The 19,666-nt window shown below is 45.9% G+C and overlaps 1 protein-coding gene across 1 annotated transcript; it reads left to right on the top strand.

Moving 5' to 3' along the window:
• The first annotated feature begins 154 nt into the window (after window positions 1–154).
• On the top strand, window positions 155–19,171 carry nuak1b (NUAK family, SNF1-like kinase, 1b). Its single transcript, XM_035156085.2, has 7 exons — window positions 155–1,453; window positions 6,393–6,513; window positions 10,866–11,017; window positions 12,095–12,160; window positions 12,287–12,406; window positions 14,050–14,182; window positions 14,745–19,171. Exons 1-7 carry the CDS (start codon window positions 1,145–1,147, stop codon window positions 15,836–15,838), a joined length of 1,995 nt encoding a protein of 664 aa, XP_035011976.1. The 5' UTR covers window positions 155–1,144; the 3' UTR covers window positions 15,839–19,171.
• The last annotated feature ends 495 nt before the right edge of the window (window positions 19,172–19,666 follow it).

Below are 19,666 nucleotides of genomic sequence, written 5' to 3'. Positions count from 1 at the left end.
GAGAAGTAAATAATGATTTGTATTTGAGTTATGAATGGCTGACGCATTTTTGGGGGGGGAGAAAGATGACGTTGAAGTGTATGTGTGTGTGGGGGGGGCACATGATTCCTGGCTACGCCCCTGATATATCAGAGATGGTGAAAGGGAAGAGAGAAGACAGTGAAGGAGGAGGAGGAGGAGGAGGTCTGCGTAAAACCCCGCCTCCGCCTTCGGATCCTTGCGCTTTCCTTATTCACAGCCTCTCACGTTGAGGATAGAGAGAGAGAGAGAGAGAGAGAGAGAAAGAGAGAGAGAGAGAGAAAGGAGAAGAAGGGCACAACGCAAGAGAATCCAAAGGAGACGAAGAAAAAGGCAGAGGACGAAGACGAACACGGGTGGAGAGCAGCGGAACCACCATGGCAATGTCCAGAGCGCCTCAGCCTGAGATGGTGTCCGAGCACAGCGCGCCTCTGCCTGCGTCGACCCCGGCACGGAGCCTGCAGTCGCACAATAGACAGAGTCCGGATGAATGAGGCTCCGCTGCACCTGGGCCGCGGACAAAATGCGGGTCATCTTCATCCTAAACGCCGGTTTCGTCGCAGCTTTCTCGGCCCCCGTAGACGTGAGTCGGTGATGTCGGCAGCGTGTAGGATGACAGACGAGCCAGAATCAGACAGATCGTCAGTGAAAGAGTGACGAGATCAGACCCATTTATCCCATTTTATTATTATTATCATCATTATTATTATTACTACCGGAGGAGGAGGGACGTCGTTGTTAAAGCAGCCTGCTCCGCAAAACCTGTTATTACAATATTGGCACTAGAGTTCATGTGTATCAGGCTCCATGATTATGTGTCAGGTTATTATAGACCGATAATAGACTCCTCGTGCTTAATCCATTAGTAGATTGATTATTTATCGATAACACCATGACTAGGTGGGAACCAGCTTTGATCAAAGCCAAATGATCAACCAAGACAATCTGGAAATGTTTCCACGTGTTTTAACATGACTAGCAAGCTACGCGTTATTCCTTGTAATTTATTTATTTATTATAACTATTATTAGGCCTATAAGTATTATAGCATCAAGTAGGTAGTTTGAAATATATATTTTTTAAACAGCAGGGGTGGGTTGTTAAAACGCTTCCCCATATAGTTGAGATGGAAACCGCATATTTATCGCCCCAGCGGGGGGCAACCCGGCCCGAGGTCCCGGGAGCCGGGCAAACGTCAGCGGGCACGGCGGTGGGCGGTGGTGGTGGTGGTGGTGACCTCCCCCGTTCTCCACCTCCAGCTGCTCCGCCGCCCGGCGAGGAGGTCCCGGCGAGCGGCGACGGGCGACGCGGCTCGGGCGTGAAGAAGCACCACCACAAGCACAACCTGAAGCACCGCTACGAGCTGCTGGAGACGCTGGGGAGAGGCACCTACGGGAAGGTCAAGAAGGCCATCGAGCGGCACTCCGGCAGAGAGGTGAGCCACTCGAGGGGAATCATCTGTCATGATGCCTCTAACCTGCCCTGACGTACGATTCTCAGGGGTTGCACATGTGGAAGTAGACAACTGGACTTGCTGGCATTTCACCTCTCACCCAAGAGGCTTCTTCACTTCTGTTCAGTGCTTTCTTCACCAGCCTCTTGGATAAAGAAGAAGCATTTGAAAAAAGAACTGAAGAAGTCTCTTGGATGAGAGGTGAACTGTCTTCAAGAAACAAGTCCAGATGCACACATGCACTTGTGCAACTCCCGCAGAGCCAGTCCTTGTGTGCATGCATGTTGTTGTAAAGCTCCCCAGTCCCCACTGCAAACATCAGTGGTCCTAAAATAAGCTTTGTTGCTCTCAGAGGCGTGTGCACCTCCTGCCCCCACTGGGAGTTCCCCTCATGGTAAAAAAATGCTCCCATGGGGCCAGGGAGCAGTTGCTGCACATGTCTGCTCCAAAGCAGGGCCACACGACCGGATGCTGGAGTGCAAATCCGGCTACTGACTGACTAATGCGACTCCAGTGGCCCCAGTGAGCATCATGTAAAACCAGCCAGCAGTCCCCCAGTTACTACAGCTTCCCACTCACATTTTCCCTGCAGTGTTTCGAAACATTTTAGCCCCAGTTTGCTCCTTTTGGTTTTGTTTTTATTCCTTTGTGAGGGCGTGTGTCTGTGTTTGCTTTCCGCAGCCCACCACTGTCTGTTTCTTTCATGAAAGAAGTTATTAGCACACTTAACCATAATAAAGCCACCATCTGCAGATGTCTCCAAAACATTTTCACGTGTGCCAAAGTTGGACCCCCGTGCCCAACCTGGCAGGACACGAGGCATTTTCCATGTGCTGAGAATGTCAGGGGGGGGAACTTAGTATAGGTCAACAATGTCCCTCAGTGGTTTCATAGCTCCTGGTACGCATATGTACTTGATAGGGGGAGCATAAATCCTCTGGTACTGCTCGCTGGCTCTCTCTTGGCACATTGTCCTTTTCTTCTGTATGTTTTCCCCTGTTCATTATTTCCATGGCAGCAACACGAATGTGAAGTATTTCGCTTTCAGTTGCGTGGTAACATTGCACAATGTTTAAGTGCTGAACAGGTCAAAGTGTACTGTTTTGACATGAGAGATATAAAGACACTGTTTCCCTGTGATAACACTAGCTGACTCAAAAAGGAGTTTTAAAGGAGTAACAATCTTCGACATGAACTCTCGATTTGTTTACATTTATAATGTTTCCAATATCATGCAAGAAAGCACACCTTGTTGGCATTGATGCTTAAATTAGCCAAATACCCAAAATACACACACACAAATGTAGGTCAGCACTCAGGAGCCCAATTCCTTACATTCTCCCATTATCTGCATCACTCCTCCAAGCACAACTTTCAGACTTAAAGTAGGAGCTCAGTAAAGTATGGGGCTTCCTTGGATGACTGTGTTTCACGTGGGAGTTTGTATATCTCAGTTAAGGAAGCCCTCGAAGAATCAGCACCTCTACACTTTGAGCCAGTCTGTCGGCCACCTCACGGGCCACGTGTGTCTGGCACTGCAATGCTCGAGTTTACTTGACCTCTGACCCAGTGGACGTCCCTTGCGTCCATATGGCAGATAGAGCAGCGTGGCGAGGCCGTTATGCAATCAACTCGACTCCCTGGGCCGTTTCCTGGCTCGCACCACAAACCAAATGAGAGCAGCAGAGATAACCCGACGAGGACGCAGACTGAGGAAGTACTGTGCGTGACTGTGCACACACAAGTGTGGAGTACACCGAAGGCACTGGAGGATGATTGATTAGATGTGGGCACATTCAGCGTGTCAGCGAAAGTGGAACTGAGTGACTGTCTGCTTTAATCTGCAAAGCCATATGTAGGGCCACTTGGCAGCCTCATGGAAAGCCAGCATTATGTGAAGTGCAATTGATCATAGAGATCATAGAAGGGATATGTTAAACATGCGCAGGCTCATGTGTTTGTGCATGCCTCTAGAAGACGTGTTTCATGTTTGTGTACTAGTGAGAGAGATAGAAAGAGACGTGTGCGTCGTGGTGTATTATTTGCCATTTAGATTACGATAATGAAAAGGTTGTGGTGGCAACCAGGCCTAAAATGGGCAGTGACACATGAAAGGCCATCCACAGCAGGAAATGAGATTGGAGGGGAAGGTTAATATCCTGTATGGGGGACCCATCGCAGAGAGGAGGGGTGGGCAGCACAGAGACACAGGGAAACCCACCACCATAACAAGAGAGGGATGGCCTCAGTTAAAGCGGTCAGGGAGTCATATTAATATGAGCTTAAAGCACCAGATTACATCATTCCCCAAAAATGGATTCACAGGAGAGGTACGCGAGAGGTGAAAACACAGACATTCCTCAGCTATATGTGGTGCTGTTGATGAGGTATTATGACTCCGGGCTGTGTTTGAGAATATATAGTTTCCTGGAAGAGTTCTTGCTCTTTCTATTTTCCCCCTTACTCTGACTCAGGCACGCGGTCACCACAAAAAATGGTCACGATCTTTAGAAAATGCAGGGATGGGCGAGCTTGTGATGAATACTTCATCTATTTTAATGGCCTGAGAAAGCTGAGGAAGACGTCAGGCTCCGCTGAAGCGAACATGGACTTTCACTTGAAACTAGGTCGGTTGTGAACAAGGGCGTTGGGGGGTGGGGGGCAGACGAGACGGGCCCCATACCTGGCAGTGGCTGGTGTGGGCAGTAGTGCGGCGCCTGTTTACTGTGAGTGACAGTAATAGGGATCCACTTAAGGACAAGCGTAGCTGTGTCAGCCGGCCCGGCCAGCTGGCAAGTGGCTGATCTGCAGTCCTGTTTAATGATCCACGTTGGGGTCAGGGCAGGCGAACATGAGGAGATTCACAAGAGATACCTGGCTTTGTCTCAAGCCCTATGTGGGGGGGCTGGCTCTAACAATGAGTGTGGAATTAGGATCGTGGCTGTTAAAGATTGATTACTACCCTTTTAGGAGACAACATCATTTTTGGTTGTAGGCAGCAGTCATACAGAAACATTTTTTACTTGCCTCTGTGTGAAACTTTGTCACGTCTTAACTGTTCCTGACTTAAGTCCTGCATTATGTCCAGGAGGACTTACATTCTACTTCTCTGACGAGCACCAAAGTCAAAACATTTTGCTCACATTTTGGAAATAAAGTGCTGATGATTGTAATGAGGTAAAGGAAAACATCACTGTTAAGGCACAAACAACTTTGAGCAATTCTGAACACAGCATGTTGACCCCCACCCCCAGACCCCAGCTTGTTTGTTATGGTATCATTTCTTTGAATTCTGTTTAATCAAGGCATTCTCTGGAAGGGAACTATTCCGGTTTGGGGTTATTTTTATTGATGTACACGGTAATTAGCTTGGCACTCTGCTACTGCCTGTGGTTTCGGCTGCGTGGAATGATGCTGGGCTCTTCAGAAAACACAGCTTAGCTAGGAGAGGACAAAAGTTTAAACTAACAGAATTTAGAGCGGACAGACTCTATACAGGCCGGATCAAAGCGAAACCCAGGACTCAATCCAAAATGTTTAGGCTACAATTATAGTGACATGTGCTGCACTGTGCTCTTGATCGGTTTATTTGGAGAAGGCCGCTAACCTCTCATTTAAGGAGTGCACAGAGTGGAAGTTTGAATGCATGCAGTTGCGGTTGACTCGTACTCCGGTGGCATTGCCATGACAGTGAAAAGCTGTCAAATCAAGTGCAGTTGAATCGGCTGCAGCTAACCCCTGTTGGCAAGGCAAGGAGACTGAATGGCTTCCCCAAGCCCGGCTCGCTCTCCTCTGATTTCACCATAAAACTCCCAGCAGGCCAGATTTTCAAAAGTAGGCCATTGGCCGTTCCTAATCAGAATAAGTAAGAATAAGAGAGCGGTTAGTGATTTAGTGTCCTCTCAAGGCCTTTTGAACAGCCGGGGAAACACAGCTTTGCAGGTTGATACTGACATCAGATTTATGGAGGAGCTCTGACCTCGAGGCCTCCCTGCCTTCCCCCAGAAATCATGACCATTTAACACCTTTCTCACCTCAATTTCATGATGGTCATGGTCCTCACTGGCGCTGTGGGTGGCAATGTTGCTTGAGTTGGTTCACTACTATGGTTCAGACTGAAATAACATTTGAATGGACTTTCATATTGTTTCTTATTAGAAACATGAAAGAAAAGAAGAAAATGGTGAACATTATACCTGATAAACTTGCTGACATTAGCATGTAGCACAAAGCATGTGTGTGTCTGCATAGTAGCAGAATATTCTTCTTGCTTTCTAACTACAGCAGCACCCGGGTAGACGGCTGCTATGGAAACCACTGTGTTTTACCATGCGAGTCTGCCTTCTGATCTCTCTGTTAGAGAAGAGTTGGGGGGTCAGATCATAGGTCCAGCCCAAACACTGACTAATACTTGGTTAAATGTAGGCTCTCGCCCTGAAAGACTACAAAGCAAGCCTCCATTATGGCTCCACGTGTCACAGGTTGTTTTTCTCCCCTTCATTTCGCTTCATCCAGAGTGGAGACTGAGTAAATTACACAGTGTGAGAAGATGATACCTCTGCTTGCTTGACTCATCTGGCTGTCATGTCAGCGAGGCCTGGTGATGAGGTCAAAGGTCGCTCTTCTGGCCCTATAGGACCCCTGAGAGGGGGAGGTAAATGAGGCAGATGAAGCACAGAGAGAAAGAGATTGGAGAAAGAGATGAAGCAATAAGCTACACACTGAGTCGGCCCACATGTTTATACAGATAGAATGAATGTGTTGTCTTGTAGTATTTTTTTCACTGTTTTTATTTTAATTAAATTTCCCAAATTTAATCAACTTATCTCAGGGGGAAAAGGGAAGCTGTTTCACATGATGCACATAAGCTCTGTGTTACTGAAGATTTGGTGCTGATCAAAGTCTCCTCTTCTGGTTCCAGGTGGCAATCAAGTCCATTCGGAAGGAGAAGATCAAGGATGAGCAGGACATGGTTCACATTCGCAGAGAGATCGAGATCATGTCGTCGCTCCGCCACCCACACATCATCTCTATATATGAAGGTGAGGCTCTGCTGCATGACATGTCATTGCGCACACACACACACACACACACACACACAACAAATAATACACGTTCGTTTCACTGGAAACGCGCATAAACAAAAACACACACATGTCCAAAATCCAGCCCTCCCTTAGCTCATGCAGCACTCGCGGCTTAAGCTGCAGGATTGTCGTGTTATGACATGCAGATGTCATAATAAGACCTGGACTGCAGTTCTGGGATGTTATTCATCTTCTGTCTGGCCGCCTGGGCCAGTAAAAGTCTGGATCGCTGTCAATGCATGTGTGCTCGTGTGTGATGAAAGTTTGTGTGCATAAGAGAGGTGGTATTCTAAGGGATTGCCTCTCCCACATCTGAGAGGTCTCATCCCTTGTCTCCTCTGGTCTTGATCTCAGGGCCAGACATCTGCGGATACTTAGGGACAACTGCAGCTGGGAACCAGACTCTACTTGTCCGGTGTGTGTGTGTGCGTGTGCCTTTGTACGTTTTTGTATAAATATGTGCCTGTGAGGTGAGCATGCACATAGACACTGGATTGACCCCAGTCACCCAGACCTGCACCCTGCCTGACTCTGGTCCAGTGCTTTTCAGAGGGAGGAAAAGGCTTTAAACTCTCCCTGGAGCAACATCAACGTATCTCTACCCCAGGAAGCAACTCTTTAAATGTCAAAGCCCTTGAGTCGGGCTAAAACAGCACACTTACTTACTCTTTCCGTTTTCGATATGAGCCCTTTCAAATGACCTTAACCTTACTAGAGGATAACATACAGTGTAAAGGCTGAACAATTCCCACTGAACTTTTTCAACATATCGCTCGCAATTAATCATCTCTTATTACGTAGCCCGGGCCTATGTGCAGGCAATTAAAGTCACAAGGCGCTGCAGTGTGAGTCAGTTTCATATGATTTGTGACTCGTGACTTTTTTAATGCCTGTGTCAACAGACCAACACTATCAATGCCCTTTTCAGGCTAGCTGCCCCAGCACAATGTGTGTGTGCCACTGCCCAAACTGGCTTACCAACTGTCCTTTGTTTAGTATCAGAGTCCCCAGGTCGTTATCAGCAACGTGTATGTGTGACAAACATCGCTATTTGTCATGGGAACGTGCCAGTAGTCAACTGGAGGGCGGAAGTGCAGCCGGGGGTTTTATGCATTTGCTAAGAGAATGATTAAAAGAACACCCAGTTTTATAAACTTGGAGGATCCTTTTCCTGTGTGCGCTGCCTCCCTTTTAAAAAACGCCGCACTCCACCAACACACTCAACCAGACTCATTGCTCGCAGTCTTTTGGTGTTTCTCCTCAAACCCAGCGTTTACTGTTGTGGCCTGGCCTCCGCCCAGCCTCGCTTTAGAGATATATAGGAGGCCCCGAGATTTGTGTATCTGGCAACACCCTCTTCAACAGCCCCTGCTAACTGCCTTGTGTGAAGCAAAGCTGAACCAGATGTGTGTGTGAAGAGAGATTTTCTACCACTCCCTCACATTCTGCATCCCTCAGCATGCTGTGCGGGGCATTTAAAAAGCGGATTTTGCTCTTCGCTCCTCAGGCATTAGCATGTAGCCCCGGTGCCCCCCCTCTTAAAACAAATAGTCAAACCCGAAGAATGCTGTAAATGTGCAAATTGATACAGCCAAATAAAACAGTACTAGCATGTTCATGTTTGCAGAAAGAGATGCTTTAAGTAAAACTACGCCCGACGTGGCAAAGACGCGTTAGAGGAATAGTTAAAAGTCTTGCGAGAGTTAGATGAGACGTTTGATATGACTTTGACAGTAAATATGACACGAGCAGCTGGTTAGCTGAACTAGTCTGACACATAACCCTCTAGAAAAGCAGAACTTGTTGTATAGTGTGTAAATAAGTAAGCTTTGATGGCGCTGTGAGAGACAGACTTTGTTACCTTGGGGCACAGACTAAGCTAAGCTACACAGCAGCTGGCCAAAGCTTCACATATTTACCAAAGAGATATGAGACTGGTATCAATCTTTCCTCAAATTCTTGGCAAGAGACAAGTATTTCCCTGTAACGTTGAACCAATTCTTTTTGGGGAGGGAAAGGGGGAAATGAGATGGACACATAAACTCAGAACAGACATAAAACCATTCACCCTGCTGTGAATAAAGAGCCACATTTTTTTTATTGTACTCATTATACTGCATTCTCCAAAGGTGACATACACCTATAGTGAGTTAAAGCCTGTAGATCTTTTGTAATGGTAGTTAAGTCCCAGTTTGGGGAAACAACGGCTATTCCTACAGTATTAAAATACTTAAAACCAGAAAAGTAAACAGCTTTAAGTGTTTGCGTCTTTATGGTCTGCATCATTAGTTTACTACCACTCTTCTGGAATACACTGTGTAATACTACTCTGCTTTTTGCCTCTTAAGCAATAGCTGTCTATCATCAGCGAGGGCGATGGGACAATAGGTGCTAATTAGTCAGATTTGAGGGCCTGACCTCTGAACAAAGCCCAGTGAGTGACAGCATGGCTGTGGCGGTGGCTGTTGTACCCAACGGGCCGTAACAAACCCAAGTTATGTAAGCCAGGTAATTACTTCAACACCAGGGGTCAAGGGTAAATGGGAGTGCAAGCTGAGAACAACCCCGACCATGGATCACCGCAAATGTCACCCGAGGTCACCGCTCCGTCCACCAATCGGAGGGCAGGATGGACTCTGCCCTCCCAGGCTGCTTGGCTCACGTCCCGTCTGTTACTTCTACAAAGCGGCCAGACAGTCACAATCAGGGAGCATTACCATCACTCAGCAACTGTGTGTTTTTGTAGAGGATTATATCTTTAAAAGGACCCTGGTAGAGGTAGCGGAGGGGGGTGAGGAAAGTAGTGTGACAAACTATGAAGGTGCTCACTCAAGGGTGCAGAAAGCAGAGGCCCTCACCCCGGCGACCCCGCTGTGTGGGAAAATCCAGCCACACAATGCAGAGCAACATGGTGGACTGTGTTGTTGTCATCTCCTCAGTGTTCCCTTGGCCTTTTTTTCCCTCTCTCTCTCCTTCCCTCTCCTCTGCCTAACCACTGTCATTCCCTTCATGCCAAGGCACTGGGAGAGAAAGGAAGTTGCCAAGTTGAAATTATACACTACAGGGCTAAATACTGACACAGAATGATGTGTTTGATGAGCTGCAGCTGGATCGTAATGCATCACAGTAATACCACTGTAACAACACTGATTTCCCCTCAGTCACTGGAAGTGTAGCAATTCACCGTTTTAATTCAAGTGATCCTGTTAAACACAAAAACACAACTTATCATGCTGTTGTCTCTTTTACAAGCCAAATGGAAGCTATATTATAGGATTGTAGAATTATGCTTTATAATTAGTCAGTACTTTAACTTTATATATTCTTCATCTCTTATGAGAGAATATGATTACTGTTGTTATTGTAACAACCCCTGTTTATCTTCACATCCCATCCCACCCATGACAATAAATAAATAAGTACAATCGTTACAATCAATAGTGCTTATATGGGTTACATCTCATTACGAAATTTAGGTAACAAGAGAAAATTAAATAAATGAACAGTAATAATAACAGTAACTGAAAATGAAACAAGAAGACAGAAAAAAAAGAAAAGGGGGGGGACAAAAAAGGAAAAAAATAAATGGAAAAGGAAAGATAAATAATGTATAATAAATCATAATTATGAGCAAATGTGAACATAATGGAAAAACAACAAAGGAAATTACTTAGTTTCCATTATCATTCACACACTGATAATTAGTTTTAGTGATAACCTACCGCTGTTGTAATATTTATGTGACAGACTTGAGAGTGTGCGAGTGTGTTGTGAAATGTGGTGACATGATGCCGGGAAGTGAACCTGGGATGTGTCAGGGGCCATCGCGTGATCCTCCACGATGATAACTCTTTTCTGTCCTCGTCCCAGTTCCTGCCTTCTCTCAGTTTTTTTTTTTTACTGGTCTCTCCACTCACTCCGGTCTCCGAGGAGTGGGCTTGATTGAGTTAACAGCCCCTCCCGGCGATGTTGTGAAAGAGCCAAACTCATGAGGTGGGGTTTGGGGTGATGTAACCTTGGGAGAAGTGTATAGATGTAATGTGCTCCTCTGAAATCTGGATTCCTGGTCCAAAACTTAAGCAGGGGTGTGTGTGTGTGTGTGTGTGTGTGCGCGTGTCCATGTGTGTGTGAGCTGTTTCCCTCTGCATTTTACATAACAACGTCTGTTTGTTATTGTAATGTGATAGAACGAACATGGCCCGACTTTAAAGATTGTCCTCCCACCTCTCCTGCTCTTAATGTAGATGTTATTTCCCTGAAAGTACATATCAGTGAACTCCCAATTGTTTTTTTTCATATTTTCTCAGTGTTTGAGAACAAGGACAAGATCGTGATCGTGATGGAGTACGCCAGCAAGGGCGAGCTGTACGACTACATCAGCGAGCGCAGGCGCCTGAGCGAGAGGGAGACGCGACACTTCTTCAGACAGATAGTCTCCGCCGTACACCACTGCCACAAGGTGAGAAAACCCATACTGTACTTTACATATAGAAAAACACACGCACATTCATTTCCTGCTCACCTTAAATATCTGTTTTCCTCTCTCACACAAGCGCACATACACACAGTCTTTATTTTCCAGGCTTTTTGTTACATTAACCATGCACCTCTGCACTCAGTCATATAGCCAGTTAATCTGCAGGCCCTACTCCGTATGCTTTTCTTGGCGTGCTGGTCGAAGGGAGTCATCTGTTTCTGAGTGGAGATGAAACACAGGCCAGTTTAATTCATGCTTATGCCCTCTGCACCAAACAAGCCTTAATTCTGCGCCTCATCTGTTGACACGCTGATGGACGTCCCAAGATACCCCCTAAGCTTTTCCCCCTGGAGATGTATATCCAGCCACACCCCGCGTCAGCCCTCGTTCCACACCTCACTAATTCCCATCAAACTCCCAAGCTCCCACGGCCCTGGTAGGACGGTCCCCTCCTGTCACACTCTTTCCCAGCTGGAGATAGAGATGATGTCATGCTCCTAAGATAGGAGTCCCAAACTGCTGTGCGCGATGAATCACTGACACCACAAGCAAGCAGCTATTTCTTCTTTTGTATCCACCAATCAGGGTGAGATTCCCTGCCAGGCCGTAACCAATAGGAGATGCCACGCAGAGCACGACCAGGGGGCTGAAGAGAACTCAGTCCACATCTGAGCTGTGATCTGTCTGTCTGCATACCACAAGTTAATTCTTAGTTGTTTTTAACAGCTTAGTTGGTTTTAATCCAACGATTCTGTGAGAACATAATTCATACATGATGGTTATTACAGGCTCAACTTTGCGTGACACATGTGAGTGGATTTGAAAAAAGAAATCGCAGCATGTCAGCATAAAGACCCCAGAGGGGACAGGAGCAATTAAAGAGAACTACACCAACAGGCTGCCTTGATTTCCCCCGAGAGACACAGGCTAACACTGTCAGAGTAAATCATCTGTTCACACAAAGGATCCACTCCACAATACTTGGATCCATCTCTCTTGAATGAATACAGTGATGCATCCATCAATCATTGTGTTGTTGTTCTTCTCTTTGTGTTTCAGAATGGAGTGGTGCACAGGGATCTAAAACTGGAAAATGTGCTACTGGATGAAAACTGTAATATTAAGGTTTGTCCTCGATCTGTGATGCGTTGGACTGAAATGCCTCACCTCAAATGATCTTTGCATGAGATTAGCAATCATGAGGCTGGTGTAAAAATTGAAAATAAATCACACGTACCCCTGTCTCCACAGATTGCTGACTTTGGGCTGTCGAACCTCTACCACAAGGACAAGCTGCTGCAAACCTTCTGCGGGAGCCCGCTCTACGCTTCGCCAGAGATCGTCAATGGGAGACCGTACCGTGGGCCAGAGGTGAGGCCCGCTGAACCGAACCGTGACAATGACTTAATCCCTAGAATTTAATTTCCAGGACCTGCTTTCCTTTTGTGTAGCCATCCTTATCATTATCGTCCTTCCTGGTTCACACCGTATGTAGCTTTTATCATCGTTTGTGATAGTCGTCATCATCACACAGGCCGTACACAAAGTTGCGGGTCAGATTTAGTTTCTGGTTCTTTGATGGGATTACTGTTCGTTTCCAGTCAGAGGGAGGTCTCTCCGGCAACCACACAGCTCAGAAACCCTCTGCATCCCTCCCCAGTCCTCCCCTTCCTACGCCCGGCGTCTTTGAAGTGAGGAACTGGAGGATAGTTTTTGCTCATTTTCCTCCTGTGCTTAATGGGATAGAAATGAGCGCCACGGTCAAAGTCAAATAGTTTTGGTGAAAGAAAGAGTGAAAACATCTCCTCAAAGCCACTTATCTGGAAATTCCAAAGTCGCTCTGAAGGGCGTCGTCTCTGAAATCACATCAGTTCCTTAAGACAAAGCAGCGGAGGGAGGAAAAAAAAGTTGCATTTTTAGATTTAGATTTCAAGTCCAACCGTTCAATTTTGCGTAATTCACTATAATTTGCTCGAGAGTGCTAAAAACGACAGCAGTCCGATTGCGATCAAAATTACAGAACCTCAGTTTGGGGTGAGGCCACAAATTACAGCAAACACAGGCAGCAAAAATAGAACACAACAATAGTGCGTGCCCTGTCTCGCCCTCAGGAATGGACCAATGGCAGCAGGAGAGTGAAATCATTTTTTGATGTGGGTTCCAGAGCCTTTTAGAGGAAGTGCACCAGGTCCTTAACTGGTCCTATCTGATTTCCACTTCCTAGACTATGTCTTAGAGCCTCAGAGCTGCCATCAGCAGCACATTCCTCAGGACATCTCATCCTCCCCTAACTGCAGTCAACACACACATGCACACAATACATCTACAGCTCTGTCACACACACACACACACACACACACACACACACACACACACACACACACACACACACACACACACACACACACACACACACACACACACACACACACACACACACACTGAGATGGGTCATCTGCTGATCACTGAATGGCAGCCCGTCTCTGCTCAGTCTTCAGGAGCTCAGGATATCATAACGCTGCCATCTCTGCTGGACTCATTACCCCGTCTCGTCTCCCACCCGCTCCCCCCTCGGCTGCTGCTCCTCCTCATGCCCCAGACACAGTCTTATGTAACCGCTAACTTAGAGAACCTCACTGCATTAGGTTGGTGGTCGGAAAGTTCTTGCTTCTGCCTGACGGAGCAGGAGAGAATGGGAGGGTGAGAGGGTATAGGGGCTGGGGTTGGGTGAGTGGATGTGTGTGTGAAAACGAGACATTTCCCACCAGGGAACTGGAGTTTGTCATGATTTCTGTGAAAGCCAAGCCAGAGAGGCTCTTTCACTAAAATGTTCTAACATGCGAGAGGTTAGAAAATCGAATACAATGCATAACTAAATAAAACAAGGATATTTGTATTTAATAACTCCAGTCTCTATTATTTTCTGCATATATACCAGTATATATACCTCATGCTGTGGGCTGTGTATGTTTTGTGTGTGAACAAGCTCATGACCATGTTTTCATTTTCACCAGGTGGACAGCTGGGCTCTGGGCGTGCTGTTGTACACCCTGGTCTACGGGACCATGCCATTCGATGGGGGAGACCATAAGAACCTCATTCGCCAGATTAGCAACGGCGAGTACAAAGAGCCTACTCAGTCCTCAGGTACGACTGGAACCTTTGACTCTGTGTTTTTAGTCATGGCAGGAAAACACATCTGCCCTTAATACAAACAACTATACATGTGAGAGTGAGAAACACCATTTCTTTGTATTGTATCACACTAGAATTACATTTATAGCTCATTTTCTATTATAAACAGAGCCACTATAAAACTATTTTCTTTTTAAGCTTTTATTATTGAGTTCTGCATGTTGCTAAACCATCAGAGACACATGGATGTGTGACTGTCGTTGTGTTGTCTTATGTTATTGTGGATTTTGTGGTTTACACAAAAAAATTAATTAAAAGTAACCATGAAAAATATTGAGGGATTTTTTTATTGGTGTAAAAACACTATATAGCTGCTTTCAGACATGCACTGAACTTCACAGTCCCTCCGTATGTCAGAGTGAGACTCTCCACAGTTTCTCACAGTTTTTCTCCACTCCACCTCTCCATTCAGTGCTCAGTAAAGCAGTATGTTCTTTTCAGATTGCAATCATTTTAATGTCAAGTGTTGTGTTGTATGAGACAGTATACAGATGTTCTTGTTGTTTGCCGCCAGATGCCCGTGGACTGATCCGCTGGATGCTGATGGTGAACCCTGACCGCCGGGCCACAGTGGAGGACATAGCCAATCACTGGTGGGTAAACTGGGGCTGGAAGAACAGTGTGTGTGACTGCGAGACCCAACGTGACCACGGAGGCTCGCCCATGCTGGCCCGCTTCATCGACTGGCAGAACCGCACTGAGCCACGTGGTTCTGGAGCCAAAGCTGTGGCCATGCCCCAGCTGCTGCGCCAGAGGCCCAAAAAGTCCAAGAAGGAAAATGTTGAAGCGGGACAGACACACTGCGGAGCAGAGGACAAGCCGGGTCTAAAGAGACCCAAGGGCATCCTGAAGACCAGGGTCACTGAGGAGCAGCAGGCGGCCTGTCTGGATGAAGTGGAGTTGGGCCAGACGGCGCTGCCTCAACAAGCTGAAGGGGGAGAGGATGCCTCAAGTCCAGACCCAGAGGAAGAGGAGCCGATTCTGGGAGGAGGCTCACCAGCGAAGATAGTGCCCTCTCTGCCCAAGAAAGGCATCTTGAAGAACAACCAACAACGGGAATCAGGGTACTACTCCTCCCCGGAGCGTAGCGAGTCCTCCGAGCTTTTAGGAGGGGCCAGTATGTCTCTACTCGCCACCTCCCCACCCAAGAGAATGATGGGGAGAAAAGGCATCTTGAAGCGAAATGGCAAGTACTCCACCTACAGCGGGCCTCCCTCAGCAGCAGCATTGGCCGGAGTTCATGGCGAGCCTCCTACATCGACTGATTCCGGTCTGTCACGCAGTCAGAGTCGGCCCTCCAGCATAGTCGGGGAGGACAGCTCTGTCCTGTCCCTGTCGCCCAGCTCCCTCAGCGGGGCAGAGTGGCATCCTTCCACGCAGCACCTCCGCCCGAACATCAGGGCATGCGCCTCGGCCGAAAACCTGCTGCAGCTCGCCAACTTCAAGGGCTTCCAGGCAGCCCCGCCTCTCCAGGGACCCAAGTTCGGCCGCTGCGCCAAAACGAAAGGCTCCCCGGGGGACAATGGCAGCTTCTCCTTGCTGGGGGACCTGGAGGACATGACTCAGGTGTACCAGCAAGCCCTGGACATCAGCGGCAACCTCACCTAACACTCGGGTGGCAGAGGGAGAGAGGAAACAGAGGGAGTTAAACCTGAGTGTGTGCGTGTATGTGTGTGCACAGATGTATGTGGGCGGCATTAACGACCAGTGCGTTACTGGGATACACCTTTTTTGGAAGTTGCGGCTTCTCGAAATAGGACCGAAGTCTTGAAGGAAATGATGTACATCTACACACACACACATACACACACACACATGCACACACTTAGGTGCACCTCTCTGGCCAGAGGAAATTCAGTTAGGGCTTTGTGAACAGGAGAGAGGAGGAGAGGGAGCTGGCACGGGAGAATGCCACCCAGTCTGCTTTCTGGGCCCGCCCATAGACTTTGCTGTGTTCAACATGTTTACATATTCAGCAAGAAGGCAAGTTAGAATCACAAACGCAGCGACCATGACACTGGTTGGCTCTCCTCGTACACCACCCAATCTTTGAGTTTGAGTTTACAAAAGCACCTTAAAACTCACACAGAGCACATGCTTTTGTGATCTTTACTTCCTTTGAAAAACAAACCAGGGTCTTGTTCCAAAAAAAAAAAAACTGACATTGCTGATTATTTATTAATAATGTTTTGCGTAGCTTTTACTTTCATGTGCTAAACTGGTGGGCGCTGGCTGTTACTGGAAGAGTCTCCAACTCCAGGTGTGGAACTGACATATATAATTATGTTACTCGGTGATGAGAAACATATATATACTCAGCATATATAACTACGTCTGTGCATGTAAGACACGCAGGCGATTATACCTTCATAAAAGCGTATGTCCTATATATGTGTATGATACTATGGACTATGTAGGAAGTGCCTTTTTTGATTCATAATAAAAAAAATTATGTATGTCATTTCCTTAAAGTGGAGGGAAAAGCCAGGCCAACCTGTCACCAGTTGTGCTTTTTTTTTTTTTTCATGTTGTTTGTGAATGTGGAGAGACCCAGGGCCTTCGCCGCACAGCTGACTAGCTTTACTTATGTTGTGGTTCAAAGGTCAAACTGAGACAGTTGAGATCAAACGCTCTCGTCTCCCCTCCTCCCCGTCCCTTCCCGTGCCTTCACACACTCACACACAGATATGCCAACATCTGCAGGCAGCCTCAGAACAACCTCCTCTGTGTTCTTTGTCAGTGTCTAAGCCCATAGTTGGGTTTGTCAGCAGTTTAGGTTGCTTGGTTGAACACAGATTAGCCGACAGCACCAGAGGTCTGCGGGGACTCACCTACATGTGGTGGAGGGAGATGGCACAGACACCATCTCACAGTCCTGGAATGTGCCTGGTGCTCCTTTAACCTTTTCACATTTACAGGGCTACCTGATCAAATAGGATCTTTTGTGTGAGACTTTTTTTTTTTTCTACCAAAGATAAGTTAAGGTGTTTTCCATTGTTGGACTGGTTAATATTTCACCCGGAGCGTTTCGAGAAGAGCCAAGTAAGGTTGTTGTTTTTTTTAGCCTGCTGATGACACAGCGAATTCCTCAGACAAAAGCCTGGAGACATGTCGGTGCTCGAGATCGCTATCAGCTCCAGTCCGACTCAGCACAGGTGGGATCTGCGGTCGGCGCTGAGCCCTCCAGCTGTGTATACTAGTCCATTATTCCAACCGAGCACAATTAGCCAGCTATTGTTTTCATTTGTGAGTAAGAGAGCAGCAGAGCGTAGAGATTTATAGCTAGAGGGAGGTGAGAAAAGTGTGAAAGAGCGATGCACGGAGCGGTGCTGTAGATTAGAGAGGGCTTCTCCTGGAAAACAGGAGAGGTCAAGGAGATAGATTTCTTTTTGGGAAGGGATTGTACTGTAGATGAGTGAGAGTAAAGAAAAGTAAGTAGAAAGAGTAGATGGAAAGTTTTTATTTTATACCAAAGATGTGAGGAAGCTTTGACAAGATTCAGGGGAACTAATATAGGGACTAATGAGATCCCTTTGGATTTTAATTTCACGCGAGACGCCACAGCGGTGAATGAAATCACCACCACGTTGGCTGCAAGAGGCCGGAGGCTGTTGTTCTTGAGGGTCAGTGTGTGACTTTGTGTGTCCTGCATGGCCTTAGAAAGTGCGTTACGCTTTTCAACAGCAGTGACAAAGGGAAGTGGGAAAACGGTGACTGACATCCTAGATATCAGATTATGTGGATATAAAACCATGCAGTGGACGACCCCCGAGGAAAACCGGATCACATGTTGAATGTTTTTCAGTGGTCGGCTCGTGTGAAGGAAAGGTCCTGGGTATTGAGTCAAATGAAAGACCCGCTGCGTATTATATTGCATTTTATTGCCTTTTTGTATTGCATTTTTATTGTCAACTGGATTTACAGTGAGAAAATTATACTATGTTAGTATTTTGTTTTATTATGCTTCTGTTTTTGATTTTCCAAAATATAAGAAACTTTGTATTGCTTTATGTTATGGCAGAAAATACTTCCTTCCTCGAAGTGCTAAAATTTCTCTCCAAAAAACAGGACAAATTGGCTAAACTTCATTTCCCCTCTGTTTCGTTGTAGTTAGTGAAACCCATTAACCACATCCAAATGGCAAAAACAGACTTTTTGGAATTAAAATTTCAAATGGAATAGGGGAATATTAAAACATATGTACTCATATGTGGAAAGGTGACCCTGGGAAAAATTGAAAAAAATTAATTTCAACATCACCTCTACCAAAGCACAGGAGATCCAAAAAGTCAAAAATGCTGGAACAGCATCTCGAGAATGGAAAAAAAGTGAAGATGAAACTTTAACTCTGCCAAACTGGAAATGGTGCATATCTGTTAGTTAGCAGAAAGTCTAATCATAGGAAAACTTGACTGGATATTGTTATGACAATAATAATAAGTTAGTATTATTATGTTATTTAAGTATTATTATTTTCGTTATGGCTCATTACTTTGGTTGGCTTTGCCACACTTTTTTGTTTTTTTTCTGTTGGTGATTCTGGACTGCCAAGGTGGATTAAGTTGTGTGCCTTTGGTATCTTTTATTATCGTTTATTTTTGTTTTTTTGATAATGAAAATTATTATCAACGTGTTTTTATACTTGTATTTATTGGTGATCAAGCCATTTAATTTGTTAAGTGCTCCGTGTCAATGCTTCGGCCAGCTTCAGGCAGTGTGTTGTGTTCAGAACGTACCGCACACGAACACGTGTTTGTTCAAAGTTAGAGTGGTATCATCTCATCGTGAAGCCAGTGGTCAAGTGTGCATTTTTTCAAGAAATCAATAGGGGTTCCTCAAATCTTGTAAAATGTCTTAACTCATCCATTTTGGGTGTATTTCTACTCAACACAAAGCCTCTGTAGTACTGTATCAACTCAAATAAATGGATCTTGAAAGTTATACGTGTTTCTTTTTATGTTTTTTGTTGTCCTCTTACTCCAGAGCTTTAAACATTCACTAATATGAGTAACATTTCACTTTAATTAGGATGTCCCCTTGAAGTGGCGAAGGAAAAACTACTTTCCTTTTCATTTATTTCCAGCTAAACTTCCAATGGTCGCTTAAAACTTGGAAGACGCTTTTATTATGAACCATATTATTTGGACAAGTTATTTCTGGTTAGATCCAGTGGTTGAATTGGATAAACTACTCCCACTTTCCACTGCTCCTCTTATTACAGCAGGACATGTGCAGGGAAAACTAAAACTGGAGAGATTGTCCCAATTTCTTTTCCGTTTTAAACATGTGTGACCCAAAAACCTATATGGATGCATAAAGGAGGGCAGCAGTGCTGATACAGATTTATACATTGTTCATCTCCTGACTCTAACATAATGGATTCAATTTATTCGTGGGGCAAAAGGGTTCGAGGCAAAATGCAAAACTAATAGAAAA

The sequence above is a fragment of the Hippoglossus stenolepis genome, chromosome 5 (assembly GCF_022539355.2).
Source record: "Hippoglossus stenolepis isolate QCI-W04-F060 chromosome 5, HSTE1.2, whole genome shotgun sequence".
Lineage (NCBI taxonomy): Eukaryota > Metazoa > Chordata > Actinopteri > Pleuronectiformes > Pleuronectidae > Hippoglossus > Hippoglossus stenolepis.
The sequence above is the reverse complement of the archived record's forward strand: the minus strand, read 5'-3'. Positions and strand labels throughout refer to the sequence as shown.

Excerpts from the sequence above, each read along its gene's own strand:
- nuak1b (XM_035156085.2), top strand. The coding sequence starts at position 1,145 with ATGGAAACCGCATATTTATCGCCCCAGCGGGGGGCAACCCGGCCCGAG. Across the intron at positions 1,454-6,392 it reads AGCGGCACTCCGGCAGAGAG|GTGGCAATCAAGTCCATTCG; the intron begins GTGAGCCACTCG and ends TTCTGGTTCCAG. Across the intron at positions 14,183-14,744 it reads AGAGCCTACTCAGTCCTCAG|ATGCCCGTGGACTGATCCGC; the intron begins GTACGACTGGAA and ends GTTTGCCGCCAG.